The sequence below is a fragment of the Lissotriton vulgaris genome, chromosome 4_1 (genome assembly GCF_964263255.1).
Source record: "Lissotriton vulgaris chromosome 4_1, aLisVul1.2, whole genome shotgun sequence".
Classification (NCBI taxonomy): Eukaryota; Metazoa; Chordata; class Amphibia; order Caudata; family Salamandridae; genus Lissotriton; species Lissotriton vulgaris.
The window spans coordinates 1,769,663,078-1,769,680,727 of NC_141691.1; the positions used below are offsets into that span (position 1 = coordinate 1,769,663,078).

The 17,650-nt window shown below is 48.7% G+C and overlaps 1 protein-coding gene across 1 annotated transcript in view; it reads left to right on the forward strand.

Annotated features, from left to right (window-relative positions):
- DCAF13 (DDB1 and CUL4 associated factor 13) overlaps nucleotides 1-17,650 on the forward strand; it is a 272,700-nt gene that overhangs the window by 90,444 nt on the left and 164,606 nt on the right. Inside the window, exon 7 of the mRNA XM_086966098.1 lies at nucleotides 526-608. Within this exon, the coding sequence (XP_086822224.1) occupies nucleotides 526-608 (83 nt within the window). The remainder of the gene's footprint in view (nucleotides 1-525; nucleotides 609-17,650) is intronic.

Sequence of the window (17,650 nt, forward strand, 5' to 3'; positions counted from 1 at the left end):
GCAAGGCAGTGAATATGTTTTAGGAGGTCACTGTGGTTTCACCCAATGCTAACAATCACTTGTACCTAATATTCTTGTTTTGGTAGATATGTTACTACCTTATTGTTCTCTCTATTATTTCATTGTGTAGATTTATTCACTTCTACACACCTAAACGCATACATTTAAGTTCCCCTTCTTTTGTAATTTATTAAAATAAGAAATGGGGTGCTTTAAAACTAGTACACGATAGTCTGTCTCTGTGGTGGCTCAGTAGTATAATGCATCCGTTGTACAGATCAAAGTTTAACAGATTGAACATGGGTTCGTATCCAGCAGACACTGAGGTCGATAAAATATGCAGATAAAGCACGTAAACATGTTGTCTACAGCAAACTGCTTCGGCTGCAAATGAACACTTTACAAAGTAGAGTTGTGTTTTTCTTCTCTCTCTTTGGAGTGCTTAAGATAAAGAAGAGATGCTGTTTTATAGAAGTTGCTTTTAAAAATGTACCAGCAAAACACTTTCTGTTGTCATTCTACAAGGTGATCTTGGAAATGCGATCAAATTCCCTTTGTTGGAACCCCATGGAAGCATTCATGTTTACTGCAGCAAATGAAGACTACAAGTGAGTTACTTTTAAACTTTAATTTGAGAGTAATAATGTTATTTATTGAAAAATAAAACTCGTCATGTGTTCACTGAATTTAATTCTAAATACATTTTCCATTTGTATATTGTTCTAAATCCCAGTCACAAGGATGTTCGTCATTTCATATCTCCTGACAAAACAAATAACCAGTCACCACTCTTTAGAAAGGCAAAATGTAGCAACATCCTGATCACCCCCAGTTGCCTAGTAAGGACAGTGATGAAAGTCCTATTCTCCGACCATGGATACTTTTGTTGGGCAGTGGGCATGCTTATCAACCTATAAGATGCACAAGCCATTTAAGACAGCCTTCTTGTCTCTCCCAGTAGCTACCAAGAACAGTCCCCTACAACTCCTTTAAGTAGATACCTTCACCTAACCATAATAACCTACACATTCATAAAACATACAACTGATAGCACAATCTTCTCAAGCTGAATCAGACTGTGGAATTTAATGGAAACCTCGGGCCATTTGGTTTGTCACCATCAAAGTGCCAAAAGTGCTCCTGTGGCATACCAATGGCACATTTTGATCTATGCAAAAGAAATAGCATAATCCACCATTACACAACATAGCAATCACATCACCAAATCTTCTGCACTGTAACCTGGATAGACCATTCCTCGTAAGTGCAGACCCTTGAACAGGAACAGATGTGCAGGATTACTTTGACAAATAACTCATCCCTACAATAAGTTTTTGAACCTCACCCCCTTACATTCTGTGCTACAAAAGTTTGAAGCAGTTGCATGCAAAAAATATTTACCTTCACAATTCTGCTACACTAGTTCACTTATCTACACATCCGACAGTGAGATAACGTATTTTAATAACTTCTGACTGCACTGACATAATGATATTACAACCAACAATTCACCCTGTATGTGGAAGGAAAGGCATCTATGCGACTGTGGTGTTAGTGAAATGAAATGAGATTAAAAGATAATTTGTATAGCGCGATAGCTACCCTGAGGCGTCCTAACGCTGAAGACAAATGCGTGTGGATGAACGGTAGGGACCTAGTCTGATTTGTTGAACAGCAGGGTTTTTTGCTTTTTTCGGAAAGACAGTAGTTTGGGCTCTGATCGCAAGTGGAGGGGAAGAGAGTTCCAGAGTTTGGCCGAGTTATAGGAGAACAATCGGCCCCCACATCTGTCTCTCTTGATCCTGGGTACTGTGACAAGGAAGGAGGAGGCTGATCTGAGCTGTCTATTGGGGTGGTAAGGGGTGATCAGAGAATGATTAATGGTGGCGCCCGTTTTCCAGAAGGCACGGTGAGCGATACACAGGCCCTTAAACTCAATTATTTTCCTGACTGGGAGCCAATGAAGATTCTTAAGTTCGGTTTTGACAGGGAGGCGAAGGAGGATCTGAAGGAGGGTTCGTGCTGCACAGTTCTGGGGGACATGGAGCTTGCTTAGGGTGGCCTGGTGGGCCCCTAAGTAGAAGGCATTCCCAAAGTCCAAGCATGACCGAATGAGACCCTGGATCATAATCTGCCTAGCCTTGAAGGATAGCAAGGGGAGGATTTTCCGGATGAGCCTAAGTATACCGAAGCAGGTGGCTGAAAGTTTGGCTGCTTGGTAGTTAAAATTGAAAGACTTATCCAGCCAGATGCCCAGGCCCTTGATTGTGTCCTTGGGAATGGGGGCGGGTCAAAGGCAGGAAGGCCACAGGGAGTCAATTGTAGGATTGGGGTAGTTACCAAGGCGCATCAGCTAGTTCAAGTTCAGAAATTTGTATAGCGCACTACTCACCCAGAGGGTCTCAAGGCGCTTGGGAGGCGGGTGCAATTACTTATCGAATATCCAGGTTTTTAGTTGCTTTCTGAAGGAGAGGTGGTTCTGAGTAAGGCGGAGGTGGGTGGGGAGGGAATTCCAGGTCTTGGCCGCTAAGTAGGAGAAGGATCTACCGCCCATGGTGGATCTGTGGATGCGCGGAATTGCGGCGAGGGCTTGATTGGATGATCGTAGTTGGCGGGTTGGGGTGTAGAAGGACAGTCTCGTGTTGAGGCATTCGGGTCCTAGGTCATAGAGGGCTTTGTGTGTGTGGGTGAGGAGACGGAACGTTATTCTCTTGTTGACGGGGAGCCAGTGGAGATCTTTTAGATGACCGGAAATGTGCGCTTGGCGAGGTATGTCCAGTATGAGTCTGGCTGATGCGTTGACGTTTTTTCTGTAGTTTGGCTGTGGTTCCGGCGTAAAGGGTGTTTCCGTAATCCAGCCGGCTGGTGACCAGTGCGTGAGTGACAGTCTTTCTTGTTTCAGTGGGGATCCAACGGAAGACTTTTTTGAGCATGCGTAGGATGTTGAAGCAGGATGATGAGACGGCATTGGCTTGTCTGGTCATCGAGAGGGAGGAGTCCAGGATGAAGCCCAGGTTACGTGCGTGATCCGTTGGTGTGGGTGCAGTTCCCAGGGCTGGTGGCCATCATGAGTCGTCCCAGGCGGAGGGGGATGATCCTAAGATGAGGACTTCCGTTTTGTCCGAGTTCAGTTTTAAACGCCTGTTCTTCATCCACTCGGCTACTTCTTTCATTCCTTCGTGTAGGTTGGTTTTGGCGTTGTTCGGGTCTTTGGTGAGGGAGAGGATCAGCTGGGTGTCGTCTGCATAGGAGATGATGTTGAGGTTGTGTTGGCGTGTGATGCAAGCGAGGGTGGGACTGAGTGATGATCCTTGTGGTACGCCGCAAATGACTTCGGTGGCCTCTGATTTGAAGGGGGGAAGGCGGACTCTCTGGGTTCTTCCGGCAAGGAACGATATGATCCATTCCAATGCTTTTCGTTGTATTCCGATGTTGCTAAGTCGAGTAAGATGAGGGCAACTGTTTCTCCGTTGTCCAGTAGTGTTCGAATGTCGTCTGTTGCTGCGATGAGGGCGGTTTCGGTGCTGTGTTTGGCCTGAAAGCCGTTCTGTGAGGGGTCGAGGGATTTGTTGGATTCGAGGAAGTCGGCGAGTTGACTATTGACGGCTTTCTCAATGACTTTGGCTGGGAATGGGATGAGCGAGATGGGGCGGTAGTTCTTAAGTTCGGAGGGGTCTGCTGTGGGTTTCTTCAGAAGGGCGCTGAGTTCGGCATGTTTCCAGATTTCCGGGAAGGTAGCGGAGTTGAAGGAATAGTTGATGATATCGCGGAGATGAGGTGCGATGATGGAGCCTGCTTTGTTGAAAATGTGGTGGGGACATGGGTCGGTTGGCGATCCTGAGTGGATGGAATTCATCAGGCAGATGGTGTCTTCGGTGGTGATTGGGTTCCAGGCGCAAAGGTTGTTAGCGGGCGGTGTTGGTTCAGGAATGGGTGGAGTGGACATGTCATCGGACTGGTTTTCAAAGCTGCTATGTATTTCGGCGATTTTGTTATGGTAGAATGAGGATAGTGAGTCGCAAACGTCTTGGGAGGGAGAAATGTCATTGGTGCCGGCGGTGGGGGTTAGTAAATTCTTTGACAAGGCTGAATAGTTCTTTGCTGTTTTGTGCATTGTTGTCAAGTCGATCCTTGAATGCTGATTTCTTGGTGGATCGGATTAGTTGGTGGTGTTTGCGGGTGGCATTCTTGAAGGTGGCTAGGTTCTCAGAGGTTGGGTTTTTTCTCCAGATTTTCTCAAGAGTACGACAGAGCTTCTTGGATTTCTTAAGGTCATCGTTGAACCAGGGGGCTTTTTTGCTACCTTGCTTGATTCGATGGTTTTTCAAAGGTGCAAGTTCGTCGGCGCTATGGGTGATCCATTGGGTGAGGTTAGTGGCTGCTTGGTTTGGGTCCGATGATTTGGTGGGGGGGTTTTGGTGAAGCGATGTGAAGGGTTGTTCGGTGGTTATTGTGTTCCAATTTCTTCGAGGGATGGGTTGTGGGGGGTTGTGGGTCGTCGACTTTTTGTAGTAGAAGTGAACGCAGCTGTGGTCCGTCCAATGGAGAGCTGTGGTGTGATCGAAGGAGATGTGCTTGCTGGAGATGAAGATAGGGTCGAGTGTGTGTCCGGCGTAGTGGGTGGGGGTGTCTACAAGTTGTTTGAGTCCTAGATTGGCCAGGTTATCCAGAAGGGTGGTGGTGTTGTTGTCGTTTTTCCTTTCCAGTTGGAAGTTGAGGTCTCCCAGTAGAATGTAGTTCTCGGAGGGGAGGGCATGTGGGCTGATGAAGTCAGCGATGTCTTTGCTGAATTGTGTGCGGGGTCCTGGTGGTCTGTAGATGAGGGTGCCTCTGAGTGTGGTTTTGTGGTCGGTGTGAATCTGGAAGTGGAGGTGTTCGGCGGAAGCGAGGTTATCATCAGAACTGGTCGTGATGCGGATGGTGTTCTTATGGACGATGGCGATGCCTCCTCCTGTTTGGTTGGTGCGATCTTTTCGGATGATCTTGTAGGTTTCTGGGATGGCTATGGCGATGTCGGGCGCTGATGAGGTATTCATCCATGTTTCTGTGAGGAAGGCGACGTCTGGCGATGTAGTGTCGAGTAGGTTCCAAAGTTCAATGGAGTGTCTGTGGACTGAGCGGGTGTTGATCAGGATGCACTTCAGGTGGTTAGTGTCTGAGCTCTGTTTGGAATTAGTGGATTTGGTGTGGGTCCTGGTGCAGTCGAACTGGTAGGAGTGGCAGGTGAAGGGTCCATGGGTGTGACCTGGGGCGGCTTGGTAGCAGTTAGGGAGTCGGCTGGGGTTCTGGGCTGAGAGGGTAGCAGCGTCATAGGTAAATCGGGTGGAATGGGAATTGCGGGGAACAGGGGGTCTGGCGCTGGGCGCGGTCCAGGCACGGACGGGCGTACACGGGCTTACCTTTGGCGCACCTTCGGCCCGCATGGGGGCGCGACCGCTGCGCGTGACCGCTGCGCTCGAATGCATCGGTCATATAAGGATAGTGGAGGGGAGGGGCGAGGGAGGAGCAGCTGGAATGCGGGAGCAGGGTGGAGAGCCGGGCAGGGAGGCACAAACAACAACAACAAAACAAAATGGCAGTCAGCCCAAAAGCGAAACCGGGTTGGGGCACACTGTGAAAAATACGTGATGTCAATGGCAGTGGAACCGGCACAAGGCACAAATCCAAAATACAGGCAGCACAATTCAGCAGAGCGTTGCAGCGCGCTTTGGCAGACTAGGCCCACGCTAATATGCAAATAAGTGATCGTGAAATAGGCAAGGCAGCGCAGCACAATTGAGCAGGTATTTCAAGCGTAATATGGCAATCTAGCACAGCGAGGGTAATCAGTTACTGATCAATGCAGGCAGTAGTCTGGCTGTGGGCTCGGTCTTGTCAGCTCGGTCTTGTCTCCGTTTAGTTTGAGACAGGACGATGTCATCCATGAGATCACCGCTTCTAAGCAATCCCTCAGGTTGTTGGGCCCAGTGTGAAGTTGGGTTCGAGGCATGTGGGCTGCTGAATTCATATCTGTGCATAGATCGCCGCCTAGTGTTGGGTCCGGATGATTGCACATTGTTGTCCTGGAAGAGTCTTCGAAGTATCACGAGATAGGTGGCTCCTCCCCTGGACTACAGTGCGCATGGGCATCGCCTCCATCCCCAGATTGTTTTTTTCCGCCATTGGGTTCGGATGTGTTTCGGTTCCCTCTGTCGGAATCGATAGTTGTAAAACTTTTCTAACTCGAGACCAAAAGGTCTTTAGGCTGGGCGTCGGTATCGTTTCGTTCGGGTTTTGTCTGTTCTCAGCTCCGAACTCTTGCTACCCATCCGCGTGCTCTCGGCGCGGACGGGCCTACTCGACGCTCCAGACATGGAACGGACTCCGTTCAAAAGGTGCCCGGTGTGCACCTCCAAGTATTCACACCTCGATGTGCACCCTGTGTGCAACAAATGTTTGTCACCGGACCATGATGAGGCCAGGTGTATGGCCTGCTCGAAGTTCCGGTGCAAGAAGACTCTCAAGATTCGTCGGGCCGCTAGACTCCAGGCCCAGTTATCGGCAACCTCGGCGCCCCCGCCGGACGACATCTTCGAAGAATCTGTTGAAGACGACGATGTCATGCGGGTTTCGGAATCTAGCCCCGCGTCTGAGGGGGATGCCTATGACGCGGGAGGCGAGGACTTTGACGAAGCCGGCGACGAGGTAGGGGACGACGATGGGGCAATTGCCACCCTGGGGGACAGCTCGGAGGAAGAGCGTCCCCAGACTGACTCAGGGGTCAATCCCCTTCATGCGGCCCAGGTCGAGGGATCGCCTTCGGGCCTTACCCAAGACCTCGTTACTAGTCCAGCAGCCCCGCCTCCGGGCCCGGTCACGGACATTTCTAAGGCGCCACTCCCGTTAACAAAAACGAAAGTGAAGCCATTGGGATCCACTCCTCCGGTTTCGAAACCAAAAGTGAAAGCTGCACTGGTGCAGAAGGCTCTGGAGGAGTCGTCTTCCAAAAAATTCAAAATGGCCGACCTGAAGAGCCGTGCCAAGATGGCCGACCCGAAGGCCTCGGGATCGACGCCGAAGACGAAGTCGACCGACGCTGCCGCGTCAGCGCCGAAGATGGTCGAGGTCGATGACCCGAAGAAAGCTTCGAAGAAGCGTCAAGGCGATTCCACGGCTCCGCCCGTCGGGGACAGGGTCCGTGAAGTGTCGGCTCCGAAGACATTGCCTCTCGCCGACCCGACTCCCGACTCGGGGAGATCGCTCGAGCCGGTCAAGCCCTCCACGGCCTTGACGAAGAAGGTCGCGGAGTCCCTGCAACGGATTCGGAAGGACGCTGTGGTTCCCGAACCAGGGGATGTGGTGCCGAAGCACACAACAAAGCCCACGAAGGCGCAAACGCCTATCCGCTTCACCCTGCCGCCGAAGTCGGCGCGGAAGGCTTTCGCTCCGAAGCATGGGGCAGGTGTGCCCTCGAAGCATGTGTCGACGCCCGAAGCGGCACTGGTGGTGGCGAAGCCTCGGCTCCAGCCGCTTGCAGAGGAAGAGCGTCGAGAGGTCATCATCGACGCCAATACCGGAAAACTGTCTCTCCTCAAAAGGAAAATCACCACGGAGCCGGTGTTGGAACATTTTCGTATTCCTCTCAAAAATAAGACGGATTCTGCGGGTACTTCGGCCCCGATCGAGCCTGCCTCTCCACAAGCTTTAGAACATTCGCCAACGCGTTCCAACGCAGGGGATGGTGACGATGAGGAGGTCGAGTACAACTATCCGGCGTACTCGGATCCGGAGGAGGAACATGAGCCTTGGTCTGCCGGAGGCGACCCGGACGACCCGCAATCGGGTCAGGAACCGCAGCTCTTTGCTGCAAAGACCTCACCGACGGAGGACTCGGCAGCCTTCAACGCTTTGATTGAGCGAGCTGCAGCTAACCATGAGGTCGAGCTGCACTCAGATCCTGTGGATGTGGACTTTTTGTTTGACACTTTCTCAGTGGCTGAAAAGTCAGTCAAGACATTGCCAATGCTCAAGGGGGTGCTAAAGCACGCGACTGAGGTCTTCAAAGAGCCCACCCGGGCGCGTGTCATCAATCCTCGCATTGACAAAAAATATAAGGCAGCGCCCTCGGATCCAACATACATCAAGGGACACTTGCCACTGGACTCGTTGGTGGTATCCAACGCACGCAAGAGGGCGAACTCGCAGACCACTGGTGACGCTCCTCCCCCAGACAAAGAGTCTAAAATATTTGAGGCCTCAGGGAAACGGATTGCTGCACAGGCAGCTAATATTTGGCGTATCTCAAACACGCAGGCCCTACTTGCACGCTACGATAGGGCTCATTATGACACCCTAGAAACACTGCTGCAACACTTGCCTGACCAGTACAAGGAGGCAGGGGAAATGTTAATTCAGGAAGGAAAGCTCATCACAAACGCTTCCATCAAATGTGCGCTGGACGTGGCTGACACAGCCTCCAGGGCAATCAACACTAGTGTGTTGCTGAGAAGACATGCATGGCTTAGGATATCAGGTTTCAAACCGGATATACAAACAACCATCCTGAACCAAACAGTTAATCCTGACCACCTGTTCGGCCCTGAGGTGGATGCGACACTGGAAAAAATGAAGAAAGACACAGACACTGCTAAGTCTATGGGGGCCCTCCAGTCTCAGCAGTTTCGGGGTGGTTCCTTTCGCCGCTCCAATACCAGAGGCACCTCAAGGGGTCAGGCATCGCAGTCCACACAGTATTATAAAAGTAATACCCAAACCTCATACACCAACAAGGGTAGAGGTGGCTACAGAGGCAACAACATCAAAGGCAGGGGACGTGGAAACAACAGCTCCAGGTCCACCACCGCCAACAAGCAGTGACGCCTTGTCACTGCCCCCCGACCACACAACACCGGTCGGGGGGAGACTCCAGCAGTTCCTGCCCACGGGAAATCCATCACCACGGACAGGTGGGTCAAGTCTCTTATCCAGTACGGTTACTGTCTGGAACTTACTTCCACTCCACCAAACATACCTCCAAGAAGCCGTCCTATGTCCGGCGAGCACTTGCACTTGTTGCAGCAGGAAGTTCAGGTCATGCTGCAAAAAGGGGCAATAGAGCTCGTCCCACTGCAAGAAAGGGGTACAGGAGTTTACTCTCTGTACTTTCTAATCCCCAAAAAGGACGGATCCCTATGGCCCATCCTGGACCTCAGGCCCCTCAACTGGTACATTCTCTCGGAGCATTTCCATATGCTCACGTTGCAGCAGGTACTCCCTCTGCTTCAACAGGGGGACTTCCTGGCTACGTTGGATCTAAAAGATGCATACTTTCATATCCCCCTGCATCCTTCCCACAGGAAGTATCTCAGATTCACGATTCAAGACCAGCACTACCAGTGGAGGTTCTGCCGTTCGGGGTCACCACAGCGCCAAGGGTCTTTACAAAGTGCCTGGCGACTGTGGCGGCGCATCTACGGCGCCAGAACGTCCACGTCTACCCTTACCTGGACGACTGGCTCATTCAGGCAAAAACAGAACAGCAGTGCGCCGACCACGTGTCCCGCACCATTCATCTCCTGCACGATCTGGGATTCTCTCTGAACTACCCGAAATCCCATCTCCAGCCCGCCCATGTACGACAGTATCTGGGCGCGACAATAAACACTCTGGCAGCCACTGCGCAGCCAAATTCAGTGAGAATCGCCAGTATCCAAACGCTGATCCAACGATTCAGACCTCAACACTCGCTTCCAGCGAAAGTGTGCATGCAGTTGATAGGCATGATGGCCTCCTGCATCTCCATTGTCCCGCACGCGAGACTACATATGCGTCCGCTTCAGGAGTGCCTAGCACGTCAGTGAACTCAGGCTCATGGGCAACTGACAGACCTAGTGTTGGTGAGCGGTCGGGCATACAACTCTCTGCATTGGTGGAATCCACAAAACCTTTGCAAGGGCCGACCATTCCAAGAGCCTGTGCCACAGATTATCCTGACGACGGATGCTTCTCTCCAGGGATGGGGAGCGCATGTACTCCACTACACAGTGCAGGGACTATGGACACTACAGCAAAGGAAGATGCACATCAATGTGTTGGAACTGATGGCAATCTTCACGGCCTTGAAGGCGTTCAAAGTACATCTGTGCAACAAGGTCGTGTTGATCCGGACGGACAACATGACAGCCATGTACTACATTCAGAAGCAGGGAGGCACACACTCTCCGCAGCTGTCTCATCTGGCTCAGAGCATGTGGAAGTGGGCCATTCAGAGGAACATCTTCCTCATGGCAGAGCATCTCCCGGGCAAGGACAACCAGATGGCGGACCTGCTCAGCAGGCACAGCCATCAAATGCACGAGTGGGAGATACATCCATCAGTACTCCAACCGTACTTCCAAAGGTGGGGTCATCCAGAGATAGACCTGTTCGCCACAAAGGAGAACGCAAAATGCCAAAGCTTCGCCGCCAGGTTCCCACACCCGCAATCACAGGGCAATGCGATGTGGATGAACTGGTCAGGCAGATTTGCGTACGCTTTTCCCCCAGCACCTCTGATACCGCTGGTGGCACGCAAGCTCAGGCAGCACTCGATGACTCTCATCCTGGTTGCTCCAACGTGGGCTCGCCAACCGTGGTACACCACGTTTCTGGAACTCTCCGTGGTACCGCATCAAAGGCTTCATCTCACTCCCAGCCTTCTGACGCAGAGCCATGGCGACATTCAGCACCCAGATCCGCAACAGCTCAACCTGGCGATCTGGCTCCTGAAGTCCTAGAGTTTGGCTACCTCAATCTTCCTCCCGATTGCATGAACATCATTCGGGAGGCAAGGAAGCCCACTACTAGAGCTTGTTATGCGGCTAAATGGAAGAGGTTTGTCATTTACTGTGTTAACCACGATATTGACCCGCTAGATGCTTCCATTCAAAACATCATTTGTTACCTGTTCCACCTGTATCAATGCAATTTGGCATACTCTTCCATCCGCATTCACCTGTCTGCTATGGCAGAATACCTCCAGAATAGGCAACACCTGTCACTTTTTAAGGTCCCTGCTATCAAGGCTTTTCTGGAAGGACTCAAGAGAGTCATTCCACCAAGGACCCCACCAGCTCCAGAATGGAACCTCAATGTGGTTCTTACAAGACTGATGGGTCCTCCCTTCGAGCCACTGCACTCTTGTGAGCTTCAGTTTCTGACTTGGAAGGTTGCTTTCTTAGTAGCAATTACATCGCTACGGAGGGTTAGCGAGTTGCAGGCGCTCACCATCCAAGAACCTTTCTTCCAAGTACATGCTAACAGGGTTGTGCTCCGCACTAACCCTAAATTCTTACCCAAGGTTGTATCTCAATTCCATATGAACCAGACAATTGAGTTGCCGGTGTTTTTCCAAAACCCAGAGACGCTGGCGGAGCGGATGCTCCACACCCTTGACGTTAAAAGAGCCTTGATGTACTACGTGGACAGGACAAAAGATTTTCGCAAAACCAAGCAGCTTTTCGTTGCTTTTGCCACACACCACAAGGGAAACGCTATCTCCAAAGCTGGGATCGCTAGGTGGATCGTGAAATGCATTCAAATCTGTTACGCTAAAGCTAAACGCACTCTCACTATCCCACCAAGAGCCCACTCCACCAGGAAGTTGGGGGCCTCTATGGCTTTCCTAGGTAACATTCCCTTAGAAGATATTTGTAGAGCAGCCACATGGTCTACCACACATACTTTCACTAAGCATTACTGTGTAGACGTGCACTCCAAACAGCAGGCAGCTGTTGGTCAGGCTGTTCTCAAAACACTTTTTCAGACTGCTGCAGCTGGCACGGGCGGCCGCCGCTAATGGAGGGACTGCTATGTATTCTATGTACAGATATGAATTCAGCAGCCCACATGCCTCGAACTGCAAATGCTACTTACCAGTATGCATCTGTTCTTGGCATGTAGGGCTGCTGACATTCATATCGCCCACCCTCCTCCCCGGCGCCTGTAGCAGCTGCAGTATTCATATATATATATGCTCATAGCATGGTCATCACTCACATACTTCACTCCATCTCTGCCAATGGCTAAAAACAATCTGGGGATGGAGGCGATGCCCATGCGCACTGTAGTCCAGGGGAGGAGCCACCTATCTCGTGATACTTCTAAGACTCTTCCAGGACAACAATGTGCAATCATCCGGACCCAACACTAGGCGGCGATCTATGCACAGATATGAATGTCAGCAGCCCTACATGCCAAGAACAGATGCATACTGGTAAGTAGCATTTGCATTTAGGGCCACCACTAGCTGAGTATCGTCCGCATAGGTGATGATTTTTATCCCGAAGGGGCAGGCAATCTCAGCTAGGGGGCTCATGTAAATATTGAAGAGCGTAGGGCTCAGAGAAGATCCCTGCGGCACACCGCAGCCAAGAGGTTGCTGGGGGAGTTGATTTCGCCCTCAAAGACTTGGAAGGAGCGATCAGACAAAGATTCAAACCAAGTGATTGCTTTCGTTGAGACTCCTAGATTGGTAAGTATGCGCAGTAAGATGTTATGATTTACAGTGTCGAAGGCGGCACTTAGGTCAAGGAGGATAATAGCCTTAGTCAGTATGATGATGCAACTGTAACAAATTGGTTATGACGAATGCCTATTTAAGGCACATTTCCCCTTGTAATCAGCTAGGAGGGATACCTCCATGCCACTTTTCCCCTCCCAATCAAATCACCTCTCTGTGTACTTCTCTTCAGCTCTTTGTCTTTTGGCGTTTTTGGTCCTGTTTTTCTTCAACCAACACTGCTGTTTTTCTGCTTCTAGTATTTCACACCAGTGCTATAGTGTTATTTTCCATGTGTAAAACCAGCCCCCTTACTATTTCTACTCTGTGAATAAGCATGAAGGCAAAATGCCCATTTGCACTGGGCAGCATTACTGTACACAGAGACCAGCCAGTTCGAATTGTCAAGCCACGCCCCCCTCTAAGTAGAAACGCAAGCAATTCCAGATCAGTTGCAGCCTATCTGGCCCTCATCACTCTCAACACCATCGAGATGAGCAGATCTAGAGTGTCGCTGGTGTTGAGAGTGCTCTAACAGGAGCTGCTTTCCACCTAAACTTGAGAACTACCCAGAGTTCTCCTTCTTTTTTGCATAATGTATGCTTCACTCTATGCCTGAAAGGGTTTTGTTTTGGCTTATACTGGGTGAGCCCTTGTGCCTGGACAAAGCTATACCTCTCTGAAAGCTCTAATTAGAGCGAAACACTGTGTCAGGGGTTGCTTTTACATATTTCAGGTTGGCTTGAGTTGGCATTTTACCAATTCAAAGCTGTAATACTGTGCCTGGAGGAATAAATGGCTTTTGTCATTTCACAGCTCGGCAAGGACAGCACTGGCTAGTCCTATGCTGAAAGACTTTACTGTAGAAATGGCAAAAGACTTTGTCCTTTTCTATCTCGGCGTGCAATGCACTTTGCTAATCCTATGCTTAAAGACTTTGATAGAAAAACAGACATTTGAGGTGAGCAGATCTAGTGTCGCTGGTGTTGAGAGTACTCTAACAGGAGCTGCTTTCCACCTAAACTTGAAAACTACCCAGAGTTCTCTCCTTCTTTTTTGCATAATTTATGCGTCACTCTATGCCTGAAAGGGTTTTCTTTTGATATATAAATATAGATATACATATATAGATAGATATAGTAAGACACTCACTGCCCCGAGTCACAGCATCAAATTCCCCTGATTCAAGCAGCAAGCGGCACAACTCCGGAATTGTAAAAGTTGTTTTTATTTCATATTTTTGTTGTTTTTAAACGAACAAGTGTATCGTGCAGTAAGGACATAGCCTATGCATTTCATCCAGAACCTTCTACCAGGCCTTAGAGTTGTGCAGCTAGAGTTTCTATTTAAAGGGGCATCGCCCTGGTACCACCAACCAATTAAAATCAACTTTTGTTGGTCAGGAACTAGACCGATGATCACCGTCTTACAGAGGCATATGACTGCCCCCATTTTGGCCACATTCAGAGTTACATTCAGAGTTACATAGTTAAAGAGCAGTAGTTTCCCTACACATTATTTAACCAAGTGCAACATATATATGTATCTTAGAACATTTAACATGGTATACTTATAATTTTGTGCATGATTTTTTTGGCCTGGTAAAGTACTTCGAGCCACATTCACAGTACCATTTAAATTTCCAATAAATATATCACGTACAAAGTCACAAGAGTTTCCTATCCATTTCAACATAGTTGGGAATAAAAACAAACTCTCTACTCATTATATGCAATGCAAATCATGTATGCATATCGGGGGGGAAAGGAGCATGATATAATTGTGCTTCTTTTGACCCGGTAAAATACCGAACGTCACATACACAATAACATCTTCGTTTCCACTAGTCATGTCACATCCAGTAAGATTTTAAAGGCCTCCATATGATTCACATGACGTCATTTACCAATACTTACAGATCTAAATCAGTAATTTTCAATTTAACATAACAATTGAACAAAGAAATAGTTTCTTTCTATTCACAGATTGTCAACAGCATATCAAAAGTGCTCAATGTGCTTTCTAGTGTGCTATGTTAACTGGCTTAATCAGTTCAGGGTATTTAATCCATAACCGCAGTATTGCAAATGTTACAACATCTCAACATTCACTTGTACATGGGCTTGACAGCCCTACATTGAAAAGGAATGTTGTCAGTATATGCCTCCATTCATAAACCTTAATATATAGTCATTTCAATATCTTTGCACATAACCTGAAAGTCATTGTTCTCCCCTAAATATAAGCCAGCGTTCTCACAAAAATGAATATACCTTAAATGAACTCCATCTAAGGAAAAAAAGGAGATGATATTAGAAAATACATGTTTTATAATATGTATTATATATTATATAATTTAGGGGTGGGTAGGGGTATAGAGTGCTGCAGGTAATTTTAGGATTTAAAGGTAGGGGGGTATAGAGTGGTAAGGGTATTTTTTTAGGGTTACTGGGAGGGAAGGCATATAGGGTGCTAAGAGCAAATTTAGTTTTATGGAGTGGGTAGGGGTATCGAGTGGTAAGGGTAATTTTAGGGTTTAGGGGTGGTTTACAACAATGTTGCTACAGCCATATTAGGACTCTGTCCTAAATAAATAAACTGTAGGGTGCAGGGTAGAATATCCTGACCCTGTAGGCATCAGAGGGTCCTCTATTTTTTTTCAATATATTTTGCCACAGATTCGTGGTGGATTTGCAAATCTGCAACAAAAAGTAAGGTGGGCGATCATCGGGGGTTGTCAGCATAGACTCCCAAGCCTCTAAAAGGCCCCATCTGCCAGTGCCAATATTTTAATGAGTGGGGCACACAATCCCCATCCCGACCTAAAAGCCACCGGGGACCAAATTCCCTGGGGCTGAAATTGACAAATAAGGGGAGCCAACCATGGTAATTATAACTTGCTGTCTCACCATGCATTGCTAATACCCCCCATATTACATCATTAATTATATCACAGCAACTTTTCCAATGAAATTATTGATAAAGAAACTGTGGGGAGGGGGACCTTCCCTCAAGTAATATATCTGCCCACCTCCAGGGCCCTGGCCCACCCCTGGGTTTTTAATAAAACAACCATGGGACTCTGTGCTTGTTTTTTTTGTTTGTTTTGTTTTCATTTTGTTGAGGATTCACAGTTCTTCCATGAATTAGCAGCAAAATGTAAATAAAAAACACAACAAAAAAAAAACATTTGACCACCAGGCCTAGGCGGTCAGGGTATCCCTTCCCTGCCCCCTTATGTCTTTTTCATAGTCCTGAGTCCTAAGATGGCTGCCACTACTACCTGGTTGAGATGGTGGCAGCCAATCATATCTCAGGATGGGATCTGTCAGCTCCATGGATCATATACGGCTTGATATATACAGATTTTTTTAACCTTAATTTCTCGAACTACTGAAAGGATGTACACCAAGATAAAAAAAGACAATCTTTGTAGCCCAAGATCTAGCTTTCTGCCAAATTTGATGTAAATACATTCAACGGTTTGGGCTGTAGCTGTGTCTAAAGTTCCTATGGCAAAACAAATGAGGAAAATATGTTTTGGGACCCCCCCTTTTTCTCTACCCCAAGTTGATGGATCACCCTGAAACTTTCAATGCACAGACTAGTAAAAAGGTAGCGCTCTTTTGGAATGTTTTGTGGAGATTCGTCAAACGGTGCCAATGATATTAGCAGCACAAAAAAGGCATTTTCTATTAAAACACGATCCTAACTATAAATAAGTGGCGACCGCCGCCAGGAGAGCTGTATATAAATATCTAAAAATATATATAAATATAATATATTTATAAGGTCACAGGCAGATGTCTGTGACAAACCCCTGTCTGATTCATGTTTAGTGCTTGGGCCTGTCATGACTCCCAAGACCTATGAGGACTGTCATGTCTTCCACAGCAGTGTGTGAGCCCTGCCTGAAGCTCCTGCTCGCCTGACGCCGGTCGACTCCTTAACACTTCAGTTCTTTCTTGCATAGACTGTCCCGGACCCGTTCACAGAGCTGTTTCAGTTGCTCATCATTTCGCTCCAAGTTGGCTTGTAAGTCCCACTAGAAATCAGAGCCCAAGAAATCAAAGTGTTCCTCGCCTTGCTAAGTCATCGGATGAGTCACGTAAACAACATTTTCACTCTAGGCCCCTCTTTCATGCATAAGCCGCAAAGCCTGCCTCTGGGCCTGCTCCATGCCACCCTGAGTTTTCCAGAGCCCCGCCAACTACATGTATTTTATGAGGCCATGCACCTTATTTCTGGGGTTGGGGGTATGACCCCTCTGGAGTGCCTCTGGGCCCCATTGGTTTGAAGGGTGTGCCCACTGGATTTCTGCTGGCTGGTTCGTCCTTTGCACTAGTAAGACCCCCTGGAGCCGGTGCTGGATCTGGTCCTGCTTCAGTCGCAAGGCCAAAATCTTCTCTGAAGCCAGTTCCAATGATGTAGTTCCAGGTGCTGCTTGACCCCATCACCATACCCGACTCCGATACGGAGCTGGATCAGAGTCGCCTGACGTCAACTCTGACTGGAACTTAACCCTCTGAGTCAGAGCCCAGGCCTTCTTTTTTCGACAAGCCCTGTGAGTAGTATGATTGTGGAGGATCTGAGGATCCTTATGGTTACTAGAACTCCTTAGCCCATGGACAACTGGAATGAGGAACTGGTGGAGGCCAGTGGTTAACACACCATCCAAGACACTGGTCTAGTCTCTCCTCCTAGCATGGATACTGGGGAAAGAGCTTCTTTTGCTATGGTGGTGAGGAGGGTTGCTGCGGTCCTGGACCTTACTTTACCTTCAGTAGCAATCAAGATATGTCTTGACCGAGGTGCTTCAGCCGGAGTCACCCCTACAGAACCGTTCATTCCCTTTAATAAAGCCCTCACAGAGTCTTGAGTCATGGGCGAAGCCCTGCACAGGACAATTGCCTCATCCGAGCGTTCCACTCCTGGGGACCCAGCTTTCCTTTTACAGCACACCATCCTGAGAGTCTGGTTGTCCAGGCCTCCACCTTTAAAGTTAACTATGGCACAGTCACTACCACCCCACCGGATAGGTGATCCAAGAGGCTGGATACCTTTGGCAAGCGGATGATATCTTCTGGCAGCCTTGTGCTGCAGTTGGTGATCAATGCATGCCTCTTAGGCCGA